The sequence below is a fragment of the Aethalodelphis obliquidens genome, unplaced genomic scaffold (assembly GCF_003676395.1).
Source record: "Aethalodelphis obliquidens isolate GAN/ISIS:26980383/991018 unplaced genomic scaffold, ASM367639v1 scaffold35, whole genome shotgun sequence".
In the NCBI taxonomy this organism is placed as follows: domain Eukaryota; kingdom Metazoa; phylum Chordata; class Mammalia; order Artiodactyla; family Delphinidae; genus Aethalodelphis; species Aethalodelphis obliquidens.
In genome coordinates, this window is record NW_020837979.1 from 4,364,634 (window position 1) to 4,386,104 (window position 21,471).

General features: G+C 44.1%; 1 protein-coding gene across 4 annotated transcripts in view; it reads right to left on the reverse strand.

Moving 5' to 3' along the window:
• Positions 1 to 220: 220 nt before the first annotated feature.
• The window catches only part of IL18RAP (interleukin 18 receptor accessory protein), a 29,970-nt gene continuing 8,719 nt past the window's right edge, over positions 221 to 21,471 (reverse strand). For 3 of the 4 annotated variants that reach the window (XM_027128718.1, XM_027128719.1, XM_027128721.1), the window contains 7 exons: positions 15,850 to 16,000; positions 11,342 to 11,407; positions 9,620 to 9,743; positions 6,698 to 6,849; positions 5,447 to 5,584; positions 2,234 to 2,407; positions 221 to 1,014 (listed from right to left, as the gene is read on the reverse strand). In XM_027128718.1, coding sequence (XP_026984519.1) covers positions 641 to 1,014; positions 2,234 to 2,407; positions 5,447 to 5,584; positions 6,698 to 6,849; positions 9,620 to 9,743; positions 11,342 to 11,407; positions 15,850 to 16,000 — 1,179 coding nt within the window. In that variant the 3' untranslated portion in view covers positions 221 to 640. The remainder of the gene's footprint in view (positions 1,015 to 2,233; positions 2,408 to 5,446; positions 5,585 to 6,697; positions 6,850 to 9,619; positions 9,744 to 11,341; positions 11,408 to 15,849; positions 16,001 to 21,471) is intronic. The other variant, XM_027128720.1, reaches the window with a different exon arrangement.

Consider the following 21,471-nt stretch of genomic DNA (forward strand, 5'->3'; position numbering starts at 1 on the left):
TTCTCCCCAAGCCCTGTGTCCTGGCTCAGGGCTACACGGGTCCCGAGGAAGGGGCTCTTCCTTCCAGCTCTCACAAGGACACAGTAGAGAGGAACCATGGCCCTGTCTGCTCCTTGCCCCTGGTCTCTGCCTCTCCGACTTGCTTTCTGTGCTCCAGTGAATGGGTGAACACGGAATAAGAATTGTCTTCTTCACAGAGACGGTTTAGGCAAAGTTTAAATCACTTGTTTCTAATAAAATAATATTTATTTGACTGCAAAGATCTATAAAGTGATGTGAACAATACATAGAAGACATGACAAGTCCATAGCCACAAAGCCAAGTGGCTGTATCTGCTGATTCCGCTGAGACCGCTAGGAAAATCTTAGGGGCCGTGTGGGCTGAATTCGCTCTCCCTCTGTCTAGCCCAGGAAATCTGAGGCTCCCACAATAGTTTTCGTGTCATTCCAGTGCCCGCCACACTCGCTCAGGGCTGGCAGAACGCTTCCCATTCTATATCAGCCTGATCCACGCTGTGTGCTCTGTCCATCAGGGTCTCTCTCTACTCACCAGGGACAGGACGGGAGGGGTGTAGGAGGAGGCAGCTCAGGGCCCATTTCACCGTCCTTTAGGCTGGGAGTGCCTCCCAGCGGTTTCTGTTTTACTGATTCTTTTCTACAGAAAAAATCCTTGGGATAATTCTGAGATGATTCCACGTGAATCCTTTAGAGCTTTTCACAGGCATGTGGTAGCGTATTTGGGTCCAGAATCTGGAATTGGGAGGAACTGATTTGAAGCCTCTCCAGGTGACAGTGGGCAAAACCCTGAGAGCTTTTTTCACTAGATGAGGTAGAGACTCCGGCTCTTGGAAGGAAGAGAACTTAATTAAAATCAGTTTCAGTGTTTGATCCTCCAAGGCAATGTTCACTGCTGCTTGTAGTTCAAAGACACTGGGTCCGCTGACGTAGCTGGGACTCAAGATAAATATTCCTCTTCTACTTTTCTTAATAATGCTCACAATGTCTTCTGCATACGCTGGAAATAAAAGATTTAATTATTCGACGTTGTTATTGTTTTTTTTTTTTTAATGACCACGGTTAAAGATTTGATAAAAGTTCATAATAATGCAATTGACAAGGAAATGTAGTTATTTCTGAGTTATACATTTTAAAGTAATAACTAGAATTATGACCTATTACATTATACCAGAACATATAAGATTTTTAGAAATTTCATGTAATGTCTGAAACATTTATATTAGCATATTTCCATACAAATAACCCAAAGAAAGTTTACTATTAGTTGTTTTTTTGTTTGTTTTTTTTATACAGCAGGTTCTTATTAGTCATCAATTTTATACACATCAGTGTATACATGACATTGTTATTGTTAAACCCTGAGTCACAATAACCCTGAATCTCCCAGATCCATCCAGCGGGTTCCTTGCAATGGGCACTCTGAGGCAAAGAGGAAAGGAAGCCTGGTTTTCTTTATCACTTCTCCTAAATCAACTCTGTGGACAGTTGAAGATATGTTCCAGTGTCTAGTGAGTGTCAGTTTCACATTCCTCCCTGTGTTCTGTCTCCTCAAATTGCCAATTCCTCTAGGAGCAAAGCTCGTTGGAACAAGGTTGGCTGGGATAAGAGAGGGGCATGGAATGTCCCAGGCTCCTGGGTTGCGCATCTCAGGCAGAGGAGGTCAGCGGGACAGGATAAGGTCTGCACATCTGATCGTGCCCAGGACTGGGCCCGGGCCTGGGGAGTCTGCTGGACCCAGTCCTGAGCTTGTGTCAGGCACAGTCCCAGAAAGCAGGGGGACCACCCGTTTGGGAGGACAAGAGATAACTTCCTGTTGAGGAGCCAGAAAAGAGATCTTCATTCTGGAAGGCTCCCTGCGCTCCAATAATGATTTTTCCTGAAAATGGATCATTTTCCTCCTGTGGCAATTTTGTTTATTTTTAAATTTTAATTTTATATTGGGGTATAGTTGATTTACAGTGTTGTGTTAGTTTCAGGTGTATAGCAAAGTGGTGCAGTTAGACATATACGTATATCCATTGAAGATGGATTTTTTTGATGATGGAGCGTGTCTCTGCAACACACATTTTTCTGTGTTGTTGCCCCAGAAGTTCTAAGCTCATGAAACCTTCCAGAAGATAAATAGCCCAGCAGAAAGAATGACAAGACAACGTAGAGAGTGCTTGCACGTAACTCTCCTTCTTGTGCTACGTTTTCTGTTGGCGTGCAGGACTTACCTCCTCCTGGGGCCACGTCTCTTTCAAACAAACACAAGGTGTATCCATATTTGTTTTCCAAAACTTCAGGGAATAGACTCAGAGCCAAGTTTTCCTCACTCAGAGATGAAGTGGCCTCACTCTCAAGAGAGCTCCATTTCCCATAGGATATGAAAGCATCGAACTCCTTTTTATCTGAGGAAGAAGCACAATAAAGAATGCAAGCCACACGGGGCTTCCCTGGTGGCGCAGTGGTGGAGAGTCCGCCTGCCGATGCAGGGGACATGGGTTCATGCCCCGGTCCGGGAAGATCCCACATGCCGCGGAGCGGCTGGGCCCGTGAGCCGTGGCCGCTGAGCCTGCGCGTCCAGAGTCTGTGCTCCGCAATGGGAGAGGCCACAGCCGTGAGAGGCCCGCGTACCACAAAAAAAAAAAAGAATGCAAGCCATTGACCTATTTTTTACTCTCGTGGCATACCTACATACACTCGAACCATATGGTACATGGATAAGAATTAAGATTTGGGATCCTTACTGCATGGATTTATTAAATGAAAAGCAGCATCTGTGTTCATTTCAGAATCACACTGTTGAGGGGTATTGATTATCCACCCAGACTCAGATTCTAATCGATGAGGCCCTCCTGCACCTTCACTGACGTCAGATCAAACAGCTGGGGCCTTCTCTGATTAAATCACATGTTCTCAGGAGTTCCTCGGAGCTTTTTTTGCATCTGCAGCGTTGTTGTCTCATTAGTCACACATCAAAGTGGAGTCTGCTCCACCAAAGCGTGATAATACCTGGTGAGCAAAGCCCTGCAGAGACCCAGTGCATTAGTGAGCTGACAGCACACGTATCTGTTTGAATCCCCATATGTAAAATGAGATAGTCATAACTCCCCGTCTTGCTTCTGTCAGGGCTGCCTGGGATAATGTATATGAAGGATTCGGTGACTGACTTATGGCAGGCCCAAGATAATATGCATTCCTTTCCCTTTTAGATGGAAAACTATATTTTGGAACTTGTTTTAGGGTATTTTTAAGGTCTCATATGCCTCTGTTGACTCAACTATTATAAATGCACATAGACTCTGGGATGTGCTAAAGAACCAACTGGAAGCCATAGAAAATCTCAAAAGTTAACCCGCGAGCTCTTGAGTTGCGCACAGCTGGCTCATCTTCCAGCACTTTGCACAGTGCCCGACAAATAGTATTATTACAAAGGAGCAAACAGCAGCGCTGTTACTGATGCAGTTTCGCAGTTTGCTCGACACGGACCTAAGAGGCTTTAGCTAACAGAAGTGTCAGAAACAGAAAAGCAAGAGGGAAACAGAGGTGGTCTGGTGTCAAGAGAGGAGGATGCCAAAGAGCGAGGTCCTGGAGGTGCATCTAAGATACTTCTCATTGCCCAGGTGGGGAGGCGGCGGCTCAGGGGGCGCGGCCAGCAGGTACACGCTGTGCAGTTCCTGTGTGACACACCGTAGTCACCCTGATTTTTTCCACATCCCTGTGACACTCCAGCAAACTGGGATTTTTCTATAACCGGAAAACGTTAAATTTCTTTTGTAATAATATTAGCGAGTGGGAGAATTAGACGATCCCCACAATTCTGACATCCTATGTCTCTCTAAATTTTGGGATAGTCCCAGGAAACAGTCTTTTTGCTGAAAAACATTAGATTGACCACAGAGTGTAATGAATCTCTGTGCTTGAAAACTGGGTTCTGCCTCCCTGTCAGATTGCTAAAACGTTGCCTGTGCCAACAAGAGAGGACACATTTAAAGTACTTCACAGTTTGGGATTAACATATACACACAGCTATATATAAAACAGACAACCAACAAGGGCCTACTGTATAGCACAGGGACCTCTACTCAATATTCTGTAATAACTTATAACGGAAAAGAATCCAGTTTTTTATATAAAACTGCATCACTTTGCTGTACACCTGAAACCAACACAACATTGTAAATCAACTATACTTCAATGAAAAAATAAATTAGCGTCAAAAACATCCCTCCAAAAATTAAGATGTTTCACAGTAGATTGAGTCTTCTGTACAAGCCCTAGAATCTTAAGAAAAATAGCATTTGAGTCAAAGAAGTATGAAGTTGTCTAGGAGAACAACGAAGACAGTGATTAGATAATTTGCTCAATGCTAAAAAGCTATTTAAAATATAACCTCAAAATCCTCTTGGCTTGAGGACTTCTAGTGTGTATTCTCAATCATTGGTCTAAAGAAAAGTGTGATCGATGCATTTCTGTGCTGCCCCTTTTCCCAGTGATCTGACAGCTCTTCACTGAGTTCCTAGTGTGGGGAAACCACTGGTGTGTGTGTAAAGGGGCATCCCCATTAGGTAAGTATTTAATTGTCCCTGGAATCCAGCAGAAGCAATAGAATCATTCACTAAAACTGCCAACGTTCTAACCTTTGAGCCTTCCGGGACTAGAAAAACACACCAGCAGCTCTTCTAGTCTAAAGAAGCAAATGTTAATAAACACTATTAACCTGTCTCATGGGAAAACTGACAGATACTTCATGGAGAGTGGCATTGCTAGTATTTTCCAGAACTTCACTCTTTTAGGACGTTTCCACATCCCCAAGCCCCTCACTTTACAGAAGAAGTTAACTGAGGCAATAGCTAATGGGGCTCTAAACCTAACTGCCTGGGGTCCATCCCAACCTCTAACATCCCCTAGCAGTTCCACTGGGGGCACAGACTTCACGCCTCTGCCTGGCGTGTAGGATTTCGGTGACGATTCCAGCAGCTGATACATAAGCCTGGCGTGCACTCAGTCCTCAAGAGGTAATGAGAGCTGGAGCCGGCATCACTGAGTGCTTACCATGTGCTATATGCTGTTCTAAATGCTCAATATGTCTTAACTCAAAGAGCCCACATTGCATTCATTGTGATTGTGATTACAACCCTACTTTACAGAAGAGAAAAGTGAGGCATGGAGATGGTAAGTCATCTGCCATCTTGCTTCAGGTTGGTGAGTGGAGAGTTATTTTCAAGTCCAATGTGCCCTACAATAACATCGTTGGCAAGATTCCTAGTGACTGGGATGAAGAGAATTTGTTTCTCCCCTGGGCTCCCAGCCCTTCCCAGGTGTGAAGCCGCCAGACCTGCAGGAGGGTCTCAGAGCCCGAGGGTCATGACCTTCTCCATCGTGGAACATCCATTTCTCAAGCCCCTCCCTCTAAGTCAGTTCCAAGGCGAGTTGGGTCATCTTACCCCCGAGGGTCTCATCCTTGTTTTGGTAGGTTCGGTACAGCAGCACTATTTCAATCCAGTACATGTAGAAGAGCGCACCTGCGGTCAGCACACCTGCCAGGGCCATGACGGTGCCAAGGAGGATGTAGAGGAACACCACTGCGGAGACGCGGCGGCCGTGAGCAGGTACAGGGGCCGCGTCCCCTCCAACACCCGCCTCCCCTATACGGCCACATTCAGGCCAGGCCAGCACCTTTTCCAGCCCTATTATTTTTTAATCAAAATCTACTGGAAACATTTCTCTTGAATCTGGACACATCTTAAATCACATCTTGAGGGAATTACCATAAAATGAACTCAAGAAAACCCAGGGTAATGGGTCGTTTCTGATTGGGGTGGCTGGGAAACTGATAAAAACTCGTTTTTTAAATCGTTTTCTCCTATAAGCTTCCACACAACCCATTTCTGTCCCTCTTATTGCATACTGTAAACTATTGTCACGTGTTATCGACCCTACTACAGTCTAAACTCCCTGAAGCCCAGAGCCACATCTGACTGGCTTTCTCACCTCCACCGTACCTATCACGTGGCACCTCTGACCCACCTCTATGGAGCACCCACCAAATGTGTCTTATTTAAGCCTCACAAGCATTCAGAACCTGCTTGTTCTCTCATCTCTACTAACTGAATGAATGATATCACCTCCATCTCTGAGCATCTTCTTAAAGAAATTTAAGAGTTATTCCTTACCAGGAATTTCCTCTCTAGCTTTAAGAGGCTATGATCTGTGATGTACACATATCACTCCTAAACTGAACAAGAATACTCTTTCTCCCCTCTTTTTCTCCTTTACTCTCCGACACCAGACCATCACATTCTCTGGATTTGGAAGCCAGGGGAGGAAAATAGGAAAGGGAGCTAGGTCCTAGTACGATACCTGCCACACAGGGCATGCTCTGTAGGTCTTTGTAGGATGAATGAATGAGTAAGTGAATGAACTAAGGAGTGAATGAATGAATGAACAAACACAGCTCCCGTATGCAGAACATTCGTAAGAGGACCAGCTCTGGATCACCAATGTGAAACTTACTAGTTGTGTGGCCTCGGTCAAGGTACTGAATGAATCAGCACAAGCACATTGCTGACTTAGAATGCTGTCTGGCATCTAGAGCATGTTAGTGGCTACCATCACTGTGGCTACTTCCTTGGGAAAGTTCCTCTCCTCCCGGGTGAAAGCAGGGGCATGCATCCTGCAGCCACCTTCAGGCTCACCTCCCTTCTTTTCTTTCAGTTGGATGGACTGGGTAGTGTTCCCAATGGAGTTCTGGGCAAAGCAAATGAACTTCCTGCGAAGATCGCTCTGAGTAACTTCTTTCAGGAAGACAACACGCTCGATGACTTCATTCTTTAAGGTGGATTTAACACTAGGAAAGGAGGGAAAATACCACACCCCTTTAGTAACACAAATTGACACCCATTTGCAGTTTTTGGAACACGTGTAAGTAGATAACCGTTTGGCTTTCAGAAGAGCTGTGGGATCAGACAGTACAAGGAGATGCCAGAAAGACAGAGGATGCTCAGAGGTGGCTCGTTTTTTATTAAATGATTGAATCAGCTAAGCATCATTCTAAGCATTTACGCTAGTCTATAATTACTTGCGAGGCTCATCTGATCTTCCTTACTCTAGGAATTCCCCTTCAGAATAGACACAACGATTTAAGAATAATGTTAGAGATGACTAGCTTCTACTGAGGGCTGTGTGTATCAGACGGTCCTCTGGTCCCCCGAGCGTAAATGTGGAGGAGAGGATCAAATCTCCTCCATCCTCACAGGAGCCCCACCGGGTAACGGTGTGACCATCCTGACTTGAGCAGCTCAGAACAGGCAAGAAGGTGGGTGACAATCTAAGGTCACACCGCTGGGAAGTGGCAGCGTGATTCCTGGGCCTGTGTCATTCCGCCCCGTCCAGGAAGTGTGAATCTCGGCACTGATTCACAGTCTGGATTCTCTAAAGTTGCCCGTCTGCAGTCTGTCTTCACATTAAAGAATATGGTCTCTGTGGATGATGTTTTAGGCTGTTTGGTGTGGAGCCTACAATACCCACTCTTATTCACTGGACGCTTCCTGCCTGCCAGAGGCTGTGTTAAGCACATCACCTCTACCGTATTTGCTCCTTACAGGGGTGAAGTTTGGTATCCATAGATGATAGATGGCATGGTGGAGGCTCGCAGAGGTTAAGGTTCACATTGCTAAATAGGTGGGAAACAGAGATTCAAACCCGAGAGCATATAGTCAGTGCATTCTCCCTTTACCATGCTTGACTACCTTCAAGTCTGATGCAGTATCACCTTCATATGGGACCCAATGAGTTCCCTTGTCTTAGAAGTTCTTTCTCAATTTGATTACTGTTACCAAAACCCATCCTTTATTTTTTAAATGATGTATACTCTTCAAAGCGATATTACATTAGTCTGTTGAAATGTTTTAAAACCCAGGAGGAAGTGCTTAATACAGAGGCTATTACTTTGGAACAGATGTTGGGAAAATGAGGGACTCTAGCTCCAAATGTCTAGAGTTTTACTTTCCATTGAGCCAAACTGTCTTCCCAGTAAATTCTTCCCACTAATCTGGGTTGCAAACTAAGTCTAGTTTCTCATACAACTTAATAGCTTCCAAGTACTTCAAGACAGAGATCCCACATTACAACAGTCATCAGATCTACGGGAAAGAACGAGGGTGACTGTAGTTGGCAAATGGCTGGGTAAATGTAAGACTATCTCTTCTTTCTTTAATTTCTTTAAAAGTTATAGTTTAACATATACAGACAACAATAAAATGATACCTCAGTTATCAGTTATACCTCAGTTATACCTCAGCCATTTTGGTATTATTACTCAGTTATCAGTTATACCTCAGTTATACCTCAGCCATTTTGGTATTATTTAAGCCTTCACTAATTCCCTACACCTACTCCCTTGTCATTATATGGTTCTTTTTGGTAATATTTACCTACCTTGAAGTGCACAGTCTAGGTGTATACTTTTTTTTTTCCCTCATGCATGGCATGAGGGATCTTAGTTCCCCGACCAGGGATAGAGCCTGTGCCCCTGCAGTGGAAGGCGGAGTCTTAACCACTGGGCCACCAGGGAAGTCCCTAGCTGTATACTTTTGACAAATGGTTATTAGGGTATAGAACATTTCCAACTTCCCAGAAAGTTCTGTTGTATCCCTTTCCAGCCAATGCCTAGCCTACCAGAAGGAATAACAGTTCTGATTTTTTTCACCTTAGATTAGTTTTTCCTTCTCTAGTCAGTTTGTTCTTTTTATTGTTGAATAATAATCCACTGTATGAATGAATGTAACCGTGTTTTAATTTTTGACTATTGTAAATGAAGCTGCTGTAGATATGCCTAAAAAAACCCCAAAAAAGACAGTGATCTCACCTCTGGGTCTCCTTCTCCAGGTTGGATTGCATCAACTATTCCTCATTTCTCATATTTTCGGTCAGATCGCTTATTATTGTGCCATTTTCTCTGCATACGCTCCGGCCTGTTAAGGACCCCAACACTGGGGCCCTGACTCGGCCCACTCTGGATGGACGGCACAGGGGGGAATGGAGAATGGCTGGCTAGGGTGCAGAACCCTTTCCCGTTTGTTCCATATGCCAAGTCTATTCAAGCAGCATGGGTTGTTATGTCTGCTGATTAGTTTGGTGGGCAAAGTAGCCACATCAAATTGTTACTACAAATTGAACTTTAAAACAACTGATAAAAAAGGTAAAAAATAAAATAAAAAGATTATTTTAGAAAAAGGTGGGGGGAATTTCCCGGTGGTCCAGTGGTTAAGACTCAGCACTTTCACTACCTAAGACCTGGGCTCAATCCCTGTTCGGGGAAGTAAGATCCCACAAGCTGTGTGGCCAAAAATAAAAAATAAAATAAAAAATAACAATAAAAAAAAAACACAACGGAAATATTTCATTCTATGGCCCTCTGTGAAACTGCATTTGGCCCCCAAGTTTAAAATTAACTCACGCTTTGCATTTCTATACTTTTATTTACACGACTAGTTGGCGCTAGTGGCCACACCAACTCCATCTGTTTGTTCAGCTCTGTGTGTACATTTCAGGGGGTTCTAAAGGTGAAAGCTTTTAGTGTGAGTTGCAAAGAATAAGTTCGCTCATTTCCTTCTTACCTTCTCCCCTCAGGTGTTGGGACTTCCCACTCCTGGTCAGAATCTTTGACGTACCATCGTATCACAGGCTTAAAGTTTATTTCGAAGCCAAATCGGGCCGTGCAGTTAAGAGTTAAAGACTTTCCTGAAAAAAGGGCCACAGAACACAGGAAGGAAGCCCGTGAGAACACTTTGTCCCGTGCAGGAAGAAGACACCATCTGGAAACTGTTCCCTGGGGCAGTCAGGTTCGCAGGTAAAACAGGTGTACCAGACAAAGCCAAATGTCCACCTGTCTCTCATTCGGAAACAGGTAAAACCAGGGATGTTTGTCTCTACTGGGCAGCTCTTAGATCTCAAACCTGTGACTACATTTCTGCAAACGAAGATAGGCATGGTCACAGCACTACGGGTTCTGATGTGGTTTAAGGATAAACGCCAGGAAAATGAGCAGTTTCAGGGACCAGCTCTGTCTTCCGACGCTGCTGTTGAAGTAGTACAAGGGTGCCAGTAAAGAAATACTAACTAGTATTTGCATATTAAATGAAAATCCTGAGGTTTGGGCGGCATGTAGTTTAAAGAAGAGAGTATTTAGATATTCAGCTGAGTATTTTGAACATTACACTGTGGACTGACATGCATGTAACTACGCTACCCTCTTTCTGCCCATTTTCTCTGTAAGGGGTATCCAGATATGCTCTGCCTCAAACTCAATATTTTAACCGTGAAATGTTTAGGGACTCCATTTGAAAACTCACCTTTGCACCTTAATAATGCTTTCCCCACAGTAATACTTTAAAATTCATTGGTACCTTGTGTAACTTGGCTATTTTTGAATTAATTAATGTTTTCCCTGCTTCTTTCCTCCTTCCTTTCATTCTTGTGATTTTGCCCGTACTGTTATTTCTATTTCATAATCAGGGTACACCGCTACCGCCACCTAGTGGTGATTTAATAATATCTATTTTTACATTTCTTTCTATAATGATGAACATCTTATTAGCATTTAAAGGAAACCGCCACCCAGTGGCCTTTTACCGTAATATCTACTTTTACCTTTCTTTCTACAACGATAAATATCTTATTAGCACTTAAAAGAACACTTACTTTATTGAAACAACCAGAACTTGGTTTTGAAGAGAACGGTTCCTATTTGGTTATGTGGGAAGATGTAGATGTTACTGAAGCTGACAAAAGCAAAGGGGACCACAGGAAGTCACTTTCCCCCTCTACCCCAAAGAAGACACTAATTTGGAATACAGCTTATTTGAGCAAGGGTTGTAGTATTCTCCTACAATTTATCTTAAAGGCTAGACCAAACGCTGTATTCGTAAGGGTTAAGGCTACCTAAGTTGGTTAACTGATTAAATTTATAGATTTAATCAATGAACCTAACCAATCTGTGTAACCCACTGTTCCTGGGTGGAGTAAGGAAGAATCTTAAAAAAAAAAAAAAACTATTGATCATGCCTCACATACAAGTCACCTAATATATCAATACATCATCCCATATTTCTCAGTGCCACCTTGTGAGGTCAGTTCTATTTTGTCTAGTTACAGATTTATAACCTGAGGCTTCAGAAGATTAAATAGCTGTATAAGATCACAGACCGAGTCAGTGGCCGAGGCTAGATTCACCCCCAATTCTGTTTAATTTGAAATCCCGACGCTCTTCACTGTAACACACTTAGACCTGCTCCCAGAAGCAAAGTGTCATTCAAGGGTGATGACACCACCCACCTTACCAAGTTCTACTTCCAGGGTGTCCTTGATGGGATCCAGAATATCTGGTTTGAGATTCGTGTTCTTCACTAAAAGATGAAAATAAAAATTATTATTTGCACTGGGAAATCCGAAGGCCTGCTTCCTGAAGATTTGAACGCACGGTCACACTCTGATCTAAATGTTTTGGAACTTCCTTTTCAAATTTCATCCATAATGTACAAGGCTAGAGACTCAAGTCTCCATGTGAAAATCACGCCTCCAGAAATGACTGTGACATCAGGTTGCAGGTGCTAGCGAAACCTGAGTCCTTGATAAATCCATACCCGCCCAGGGGGAACCTCCTTCCAGGCCAGCCCCGCGGGCCCATTGCAGATGTGAAACCCCACCCCCTCTTCTCCTCCAAGATTGTTTTCTGGTGCATCCGGCTGAGTAATCCCACAGGAAGGAGGACGAACCTGAGAGAATGCACAGGTTAGCCAGATTGGAGCCCACCCCTCCCTCCATCCTCAAGTTCATGGTTTGTTTGAAAATAAAGGTGAGCTCAGCCCTTCATGAATCATTTTATCCCTCAGCTTCCTGCCACAAACTTTCACATATGCCTCCACTGTCAAACTCCCTCCTGAAGATGTCCCATCTTCTAAGAAAGGAAACTTCGTCACCTCTCTTCTGGAATTGTTCTCTCTTAATTCTCAGGGACCTCCTTCCCTCAATTACATTAGCTTCCTCCTGTATCTTTGACTCTCTCTCTCTCTCCTTCCCATCAGCATTTATCCACTCTCAGTCTCTCCATCTTAAAAAAAAGAGGAAAAAACCCTTCACCTTATACCCCTGCCCTACTCATTCTCCTCCCTTCCCAGCCAAGTTGTTGAAAGAGCGCTGTGTGCTCGTTTCCTCCCTCCCTTCCCCTCCCGTGAAGTCTGATTTCTGCCCCCATCACTCCACTGAAACCGCTTTGGCCAAAGTCACCAGTCACCTCCTTGCACCTAAATCCACTGGGCACGGCTGAGTTTTTTTTTTTTTTTTTTTTTTTGTACGCGCGCCTCTCACCGCTGGGGCCCCTCCCGTTGCGGAGCCCAGGCTCCGGACGCGCAGGCTCAGCGGCCAGGGCTCACGGGCCCAACCGCTCCGTGGCATGTGGGATCCTCCCGGACCGGGGCACGAATCCGCGTCCCCTGCATCGGCAGGCGGACCCTCAACCACTGCGCCACCAAGGAAGCCCACGGCTGAGTTTTTAGTCTGCTTTCCCTCTCAGTAGCATTGGGTGCTGCTGGGCATGCTCTCCTCTCCTCTTCGGGGTGCACGTTTCTGTGCTCTGAGGCTCGCCTCCCCCCTCTCCACTCACTCCCCTGAGCGCTATGGGCTTCTCCTCCTCCGCGCTTCTTGTGAGTATCACGTCTCCCCGGTCTCTCCTTGTGGTCTTCATTCCACCTACTCTCCTTGTGGGGCAGCTCACGCTCCAGGCCTCTCTTCCCTATGAAAGTTCTTGGCCCTCAAAATGCTCTCTCGCCTACATCATCAATTTCACTTCCTTTACTGCTCCCTCCACACCTTGCCACTGATACCCACTTGCTGATGTAAATAATGACCTCCCTCTTCCCAAATCCAAGGAGCAGTTTCCAGGCTTCACCATATGAGGCCATGCGTCACTCCCTCTTTCTTGGGACACGTTATCGCTGAGCCCTGGGATAGCTACTCTCTGTTCTTACACCGCTTCTCCATCTCCTGTGGGGATGCTTCTCCGCCCCTGTGCCTCCCAGTGCTGGATGTTCTAGGCTCTCCCCTCTCTATACTCCATCCCCACGTGACCCCATTCTCCCTCGGCTTTAGATATTGTGCCGGCGGCCACCCTCACATTCACATCTCCCAATGTAGTAGCCTGTATCCCAGACTGGTTTATCCAAATACCCACTTGTCATGGTGACTTGATGAATCAAAGTCCTTTCAAGCTTAACACTGAATTTCTTCCTCAGACCTGCTTCTCTTTCAGTATTTTTTCTGTCTCATTACATGGTGCCACTGTTTACCAACTCATCATGCCAGAAAAGTAATCCGGCATTGATTTCCCTCTTTCATCTTGCACATAAACTCCATCAACATGTTCTGTTGACACACATGTAAAGCCATTCCTAATCACCTCTGCTAAGTCTACTCAAAGAGTGACCAGAGACATCTTTTTAGAACATGATTCAAATCTGCGGCCCCCCCACCCGTGCCTTACACCAGCCCTTATGTATCCCGTCCTACCCCTTCCACTTCCATCCCATCCCATCCTATTCCACCACTTCCCATCCAATCCCTTCCCACCCTTATGTATCCCATCCCACCCCTACCCATCCCATCCCATCCAACCCCATCCCATCCCATCCCATCCCATCCCATCTTCTCTCAATATGTTATAGAAAGTCCACCTCGTTGCCCAGCGTAAAACCTGGCTCTCATACTGGACCCCTCCTTTTCCCTCTTTTCACTCCCAATTCCCAAAGCGTTTCATGTGTAACTTCCTAAGTATTTCTGGAGTTTTCTCTCTTCTCTCCATTCCTACTGCCACTCCTAGTTCAGGCCACCATCAGCAGTTGCCTGCTTGACCCACAGCAGCCTCCTAATTCTTCTCTCTGTCTCCCTCATCGCCCCACCCCCAAACCCATGTTCTACATAACAAGAGTGATCTATCTCAAATCCAGATCTATTCATGACACTCTCCCACGTAGAACCCTCAATGGCTCCCCATTTTTCCTTGGATAAAGTCCAAACTTACTAGAACAGTGTGATGTCTGTTCTGCTTCCAGATACCCTCAACTGACCTTCTCTTTCTCCCTGGAAAGCACCATGCTGTCTCTCAGCTCCTGGATGTTAACTACGCTGCTCCCTCTGCCTGGAATGGCATCTTTTCCACCTTCACTGGGCTAGTTTGTCTTCATCCCTCAGTTCTCACCCAGCCTCGGGGTACCCAGGTCTGGGTTTGTGTGTCCCCCACATGCCCCGCTGCTTCCCTTTCTCTCCACTCATCACACCGAACTGTAGTAGCCTGTTTCCTCTTTGTCTGCCCCACGAGACGGTAAGTTCTGGGAGGCCAGAGAAAGTGTCCAGGTGCTCATTCTTACAACCTTAGCACCAAGCCCAGTGCCTGACACATATCACATGTTCCACAAATACTGGTGTAAGAATGAATACATGAAAGAACGAATGAGTAAATGAGGAAGACAGGAATGACGACAGAGAAGACTTAAAAAGATGTGACAGAGGTTGCAAAGCATCCTCTGGGAGAGAGAAAAGCAGATTCTGCCACTGAAAGTTTGATGGGCGAGTTATCGTGCCTGAGGGAAAGAGCAACCAGGCCTGGAGGGGCAAGTGGTCCAAGTTGGGTATTTGCCTTCTAACCCCTCGTCCAAGCAACAATCTCATATAAATGTAAATTGATGAGGTCTAAAGTATTGCAGAGTGCAAGGGCCCGGAAGTAAGCAGGGGAGTTTGACTTGGTCTCAGATGCCCCATGTGGTTTGTATCTTGCAATGAAAGAAGAGGAAGTAAAACTGATTACTATATTTACTAAGAGCAGAGTCAACCATTCTGTACGGTTATGTTTTGATAGAGGCCATGCTTAAATTGATTACATCATACAGTTTAGCCATGCTTTACACTTGTAAATCTAATAAGAATGACCCAAGGGAAAGCCTGGGCCAAAAACAGACAAGTCACAGAAGAATAAGCTCAACGGGCCAGTAAGCAAATGGCAAGACATTCAACTTCATTCGTAGTCAGGGAAACGTAAATTGGTCTGAAAAAAAGAGGGTCCACTTGACACCAAAGTCTGAAACCACCAAATATGACTTGGGAATAATGGGAATCTGTTCATTGCTGATGCGGGTATAAATTAGCAAAACAATGTCTATGAACAATACCATGTGTTTATAACACAAAACACATTTTATAACATAAAACAATATTCTGTTTTATTAATGGATACATTACATATGTAGAAAAAGCATAAAACATAAATGGAAAGGATTATAAGCTAAGAGTGGGCTACATCTGCAAAGAGAGGAAGTGGGAAGGCCTCAAGTTGTATCTGTATTGTTTTGTTTCGACAAAGAAACCGTGAGATGGAAAAACCATTATTAAAGCTCGTGATAGGTACACGAGTGTTACTTATTTCTGGGTGTGAAATATTTAACATTGTTTTTTAATTTATTATCTCTTATATGTAAAATCTTTAATCTTGTTTATTTCTTTACATGAGCCTTTGATATTGTTTTTTAATTTATCACAAAACAAACCAGAATCAATGCGTAGAAAACCCAACCTGTGACAACTTGAATATGACCCAGAACTAGGCCTTCCTTGGAGGATGGAATCTAGGTGAATGGAAAATTGATGTTCACCAACATTCCAGGCTTTACGTGACTGTAGGCTATGAGTGTCTCCTTCCTCACCACAGAAAAAGGAAAAATATCACTAAGCCAAAGAAGATAACTTTAACTGGGTAATTGGGGTTGAAATCTCAAATACTGAAACCACAAACCTCACTTACCGATGGTTTTCACTCGAACAACAGCTCTGACTGTCCATGAAGTTGAATTATCTGATTGAGTGTGATCACACACGTATGTGCCCTGGTGATGGTCGTAAACGTCATCCACTTTAATTGGGTTGCTCCTTTTTTCAGAGAGTAGTTTTCCATTCTAATCCAAGAGACAAGAAAATTAAATAATGTAACCAGAGAATTACTATTAATATTAAGCTCACCTATAGCGAAACTTCACAAATTTGAACCAAGGAAGGGGGAAGGTCAGTCTGATATAAGGACATTGCAGAACATAACACCCCCAAGCTATAAAAGATTCTGCTCAAAACTATATCTGTAAGATTCTTACTTGAAACGAGAAGCATTTTCAAAGACAATTACATGTGGAGATGAAGACAGCCCAGCAAGAGCTGTTTCACCTGGTAAAGCCCAAAGTGAGATTCAGGCCCCTAGACTCTAGAAAACTCATGGTGGGCTAAGTGGTCGATACCTAAATGAATTTTTTAAAAACACGTATATTTATATTTCTGGAAATTGATATAGATTTTCTGTGTATTGGGCTTACATAAAGTTTCTTCTTTAAATAAATTTCACTCGAATAAAAGAAAAAATGTTAAATTGAAAACATTAAGTAAGTAACTAAACAGATGTATCTAACTTTGACAAAGAAGGACTGGGATTCAGGAACAATTATTTAACTCCTAGTGGACTCAAAGTTGAGCGAGAACTAAAATTCAATTATGAACATTTCTCTCTCCTACTTAGAATCTCTCATTGACACTCCTTTGCCTTGAGGGTAAAGGTTAAAATTCTTCACAGCCTGATCTTGGCATTCCTTCCCCGACTCATTTCCTGCTTCTGCCCCTCTACCCATCTGTCATTCCCTACATAACCACGTTCTTTCTTAATCAGCATGTCTCCCACCACCTTTCCCCACTGGGAAGGCTGTTGCTCATTTTTCAAATCCAACTGAAGGGGTGGCTCTCACGGAGAGAAGTTATCAAGTCTCCCCGAGCAGGCTCAGTGACCTCTGCTCCATCATCACGGTAGCCTTTTTTTTTTTTTTTTGAGGTACGCGGGCCTCTCATTGTTGTGGCCTCTCCCGTTGCGGAGCACAGGCTCCGGACGCGCAGGCTCAGCGGCCATGGCTCATGGACCCAGCCGCTTACGGCACGTGGGATCCTCCCGGACCGGGGCACGAACCCATGTCCCCTGCATCGGCAGGCGGACTCTCAACCACTGCGCCACCAGGGAAGCCCACGATAGCCCTTTTATAGTAATGATGCATTTGGGTGTCTCCTCCTGTGAGTTGTCGAGGGCAGCCTTTGTGCCAAGACATTTAGCTGGTCCTGGACACACTGGGAGGAATAAACACAGATCCCTCCTCTGAGCGAGCTCTCAGCCTAAGGATGCGCGTCTGAGCAGTAAGCCAGAGTATAGCACACTCAGGTGGCTCTGCCTCATAGGAAAAGTAGGGACTCTCCCCCCAGTGTAATCCGAGACTTGAAGGGTATGCAGGAATCAGTCAATGCCAACAAGGACCTACTGCATAGCACAGCGACCTCTGCTGAATATTATGTGGCAACTACATGGGAAAAGAATTTGAAAAAGAAAAAAGAAAGAAGAACGTAATTGACATTTTAGGAACACCTGAAGCAAAGCCTGCATGTAGGAAACAAGGCCAAGGTGAAAGGGCTGATGCAAGTAGATGTGTTTGATCTTTGTGTCTCCAGGATACAGCAAGCAGGCCAGCAAGAATAAGGTCTTTGTAAATAAGGGGTGAATAAATGCAAGTCAGTTGGAAGAAAGGTTTGGAAGTATAAGAGTCAGATGATCGGACATTTTTAGAAAAATGACTGGCAGCTCTTTTTTGACTGTGGAAACTCTTGTAAATTTAAGCAAAGACTATCATAATCACCCTTGTATCTTTAGGGGCTAGGAAGTGGGAGGGGCACAGTAGTATTTATTGAATGATGGGGTATCAGTGTATCATTAATCTTATAATCATTAATCCTCTAACCTCTGTACAGCACCTGGCTTTCCAATTTCCTACTAAGAGTACTAGCAATATATCTTTCACCACTGCAGTCAAAAGAAAAGAGATAAACAACAAAAATAACAAAATATCAATAGTAAGAACTCATTAACTATGTAGACTACAAAGTTATTTCTCATGTGTATCTCGTATGAACATTCAAAGGATTCTCTGCGGGGCTTCCCTGGTGGCGCAGTGGTTGAGAATCTGCCTGCTAATGCAGGGGACGCGGGTTCGAGTCCTGGTCTGGGAGGATCCCCCATGCCGCTGAGCAACTGGGCCTGTGAGCCACAACTACTGAGCCTGCGCGTCTGGAGCCTGTGCTCCGCAACAAGAGAGGCCGGGACAGTGAGAGGCCCGTGCACCGCGATGAAGAGTGGCCCCCGCTCGCCGCAACTGGAGAAAGCCCTCGCAGAGAAACAAAGACCCAGCACAGCAAAAATAAAAATAAATAAATAGATAAATGAGGCAGAAGGAAATAACTGCCCTTTAAAACAAATTAAAAAAAAAAAAGAAGGATTCTCTGACTTGCACAGATTCTATGTCTTCCATTTTATAGATGAGAAAACCGAGGTTCTGAAGTTTGTGTTTTGTTCTATACCATATAGCTCGTGAGAGGCCTGAGAATGTATCTACGTTCTTCTGATTCTGAGTTTCATGTTCTGATTGAGGAATTTCCCTTCCCCTTTGCTTGATGACTCGTAGAAGCAGAAATTCCCCTCCCCCAAGTCTCTGGTGTGGTTCCTGTGGCCCAAGAAAGAATTTCCAGTAGGTTGTCAAGGAGCTGAGAAGAGGGTCAGAACCGGTCAGAGCTGGGCCGCTGCAGGTAGGAAGTAAAACAAGGCCAAGAGGTGGGACTGACGAGGTTAGACATCTATCAAGAACAGTTTAAAAGGAAGCTTCAGGGCACGGGGTAAAATTCAGAGATGAAATTTCTAGAGAACATGGTAATAACATACAAAGAACAGAAACTGGCGTGGAGGTGTGTCGTAAATCACATGAGAAATGAACGCAGAGGAGGGGATGCAGAGTTGGAACCAGGCTGCAGCTGGGCCATAGGGAGGATGAGTGATTACAAAGTGGGCCTGACTTTTTTTGATAAAAAGATAAGTATGGCTTAGTGTGTATCATCAAGACTTTATGGGATGGAACTCAAACAAAACATCGAAGAGATAAGGGGCAAGAAATTTGTGTCAAGAATGATGGGAAGCTGATCTAATAACATAATCACAAATGATCCTAGTAGGAGAGAGAAGTGCTAATGAGGCCACACAGGAAATTCTTTGTTTTGCTCAGATGAGAAACAGTCAAGAGCAAACTACAGAAGCAGGAGCATCAGTCAGTGTGATCCTGTATAAAGAGCATCAGTGAGTCCCAGAGAGGACTGACACATGTGACAGCCTGCGGATTGTAGCATTGTACACACCGTAGGAAGTTGCCCAGGATTCTGAAATTTCACAGTGAGAACAATCGAATGGGCCAATGTATGGACCTTGGAAACAGCTTCCAAACATCGAATCTAAATGACTTTTACCTCTTCTCAGCAGGAATTGCATCAACCTTTGGTCTGGCAAGTCTCACCATACTTACCAGCTCTCCACGTCCCTGGGCTCGCGGGATGCCACCAGGTGCCAGGGACAAGGAGAACGAGGCCAAAGGAAATGAGAAGTGGCAGGTCTACGTGCGAAAATTCCATAGAACTCAGGGTTCAGAGATGACCCAGCAGCCATGTCAGCACAGTGGCATGTGAATGAGGTTGACTTAAACCACCAATGGAAAAGTCACTCAGGCACAGTCTTACTGCCAGGACGTCACAGCCATGTCACAGGCACCCATGTCTCGGTGCCCCAGACCCTTGCAGAAGAGCCTCTCCCACTGCCCTGTGTTAGAATTCTGCCTGGTGTCAAAGATTCATTTAGCTCAAGAACCGAAAACGCCCTCCCATTAATGTAATATCATCTAAGACGAAGTCTGCTTACGCTAAAGCTATTTTTCATTATATTTTTATTGTAATTAATTAATTAATTAACTTATTTTTGGCTGCGCTGCGAGATCTTAGTTCCCCGACCAGGGATCGAACCCGGGCCCCCTGCAGTGGAAGCACAGAGTCCTAACCACCGGACCACCAGGGAATTCCCATTATATTTTTATGAATTAGGAAAATAGTATTAGAATGAAAAACAGATAATTCCCTTTATGCTGACTTCTTCATCGTTCAATATTTCAGTTACGAATCTCCAAGTCTAAATTTTTTGAGGTGTCTATTAAAAATATTTTGGAACCCCCCCAGAGACTACAGCACATGGATTTATTTCGCGTGGTTGTTCTATACAACCGGCAGGTTCATCCCTGGTCGGCAGTTTCATGTGAATTCAGTGCCACCGTGTTTTCATCCTCTCAGCCAGTGTTAGTGTTGTCGGTTTTGAGATACTCTTAAGTGTGAGCCACCCTTCACCTGAGTATCTGTGGTTTAGCATGAAGAAAAGGAACATTGGGTATTATTTCCTGCCTATGGCATCACTTGTAGTGATACTTCCATGAGGTCTGTGACTTTCCAGGATACTGTCTGTGTGTGTGTGCATGTGTGTGTGTAAGCACATGTCCACACACGTGCAACTCATGAATTTCATGCAATCCATGAAACATAACCTAAATAATGACCTGTCCAAATCTCCGTCAGAAGATACAATTTTAACAACAGCTATGCTTTGCCTACTTTTAAGACAGATGCCTAGTCACCATTAAACACATCCTGACACTTGCAGTCGAGGCCCCAGAGAAGAGAAATAAAGCTTCCTTTTGTGAATGTCATAGAACATGGGGGTTTCGTTCCTAAGAGCAGCATATGCAGAAAGCTGGCAACTACCGTGTGGCTTCTGCTTTACCAGAAAGTGAAAATAGCTTTCATTTCAGGGATACCATCGTTGAAAATTCAAATGCATTTTCATTTTAAATAACGGGGCAAGCCTGGTTTGGGAACAGCCTACTTTGACGTAGGAAGGCATCTGTCATCCCAGATTACAAATACTTTTGAACCATGGGAAGTTTTGTTCTTAAGAGTGAACTGAAAATAATGAACAGAACCATCGGCTATTCTTACCAACCTCATTTTAGAGGTTATGAAATTAACGTGTTTCTTTTCTTTTAATTGAAGTATGTTGACTTACTATGTTGTGTTCGTTTCTACTATACAGCACAATGATTCACGTTACATATATATATGTCCTTTTTCATATTCTTTTCCATCATAGTTTATTACAGGATATTGAATAGAGTTCCCTATGCTATACAGTAGGACCTTGCCGTTCATCTATTTTATATATAGTAGTTTGTATCTGCTAATCCCAAACTCCTAATTTATCCCTCCCCTCTTTTCCCCTTTGGTAGTCATAAGTTTGTTTTCTATGTCTGCGAGTCTGTTTCTTTTTTGTAAATAAGTTCATTTTTGTCATATTTTAGCTTCCACATATAAGTGATATCCTATGGTATTTGTCTTTGTCTGACTTACTTCACTTAGTGTGGTAATCTCTAGGTCCATCCATGTTGCTGCAAATGGCATGATTTCATTTTTTTATGGCTCAGTAATATTCCAG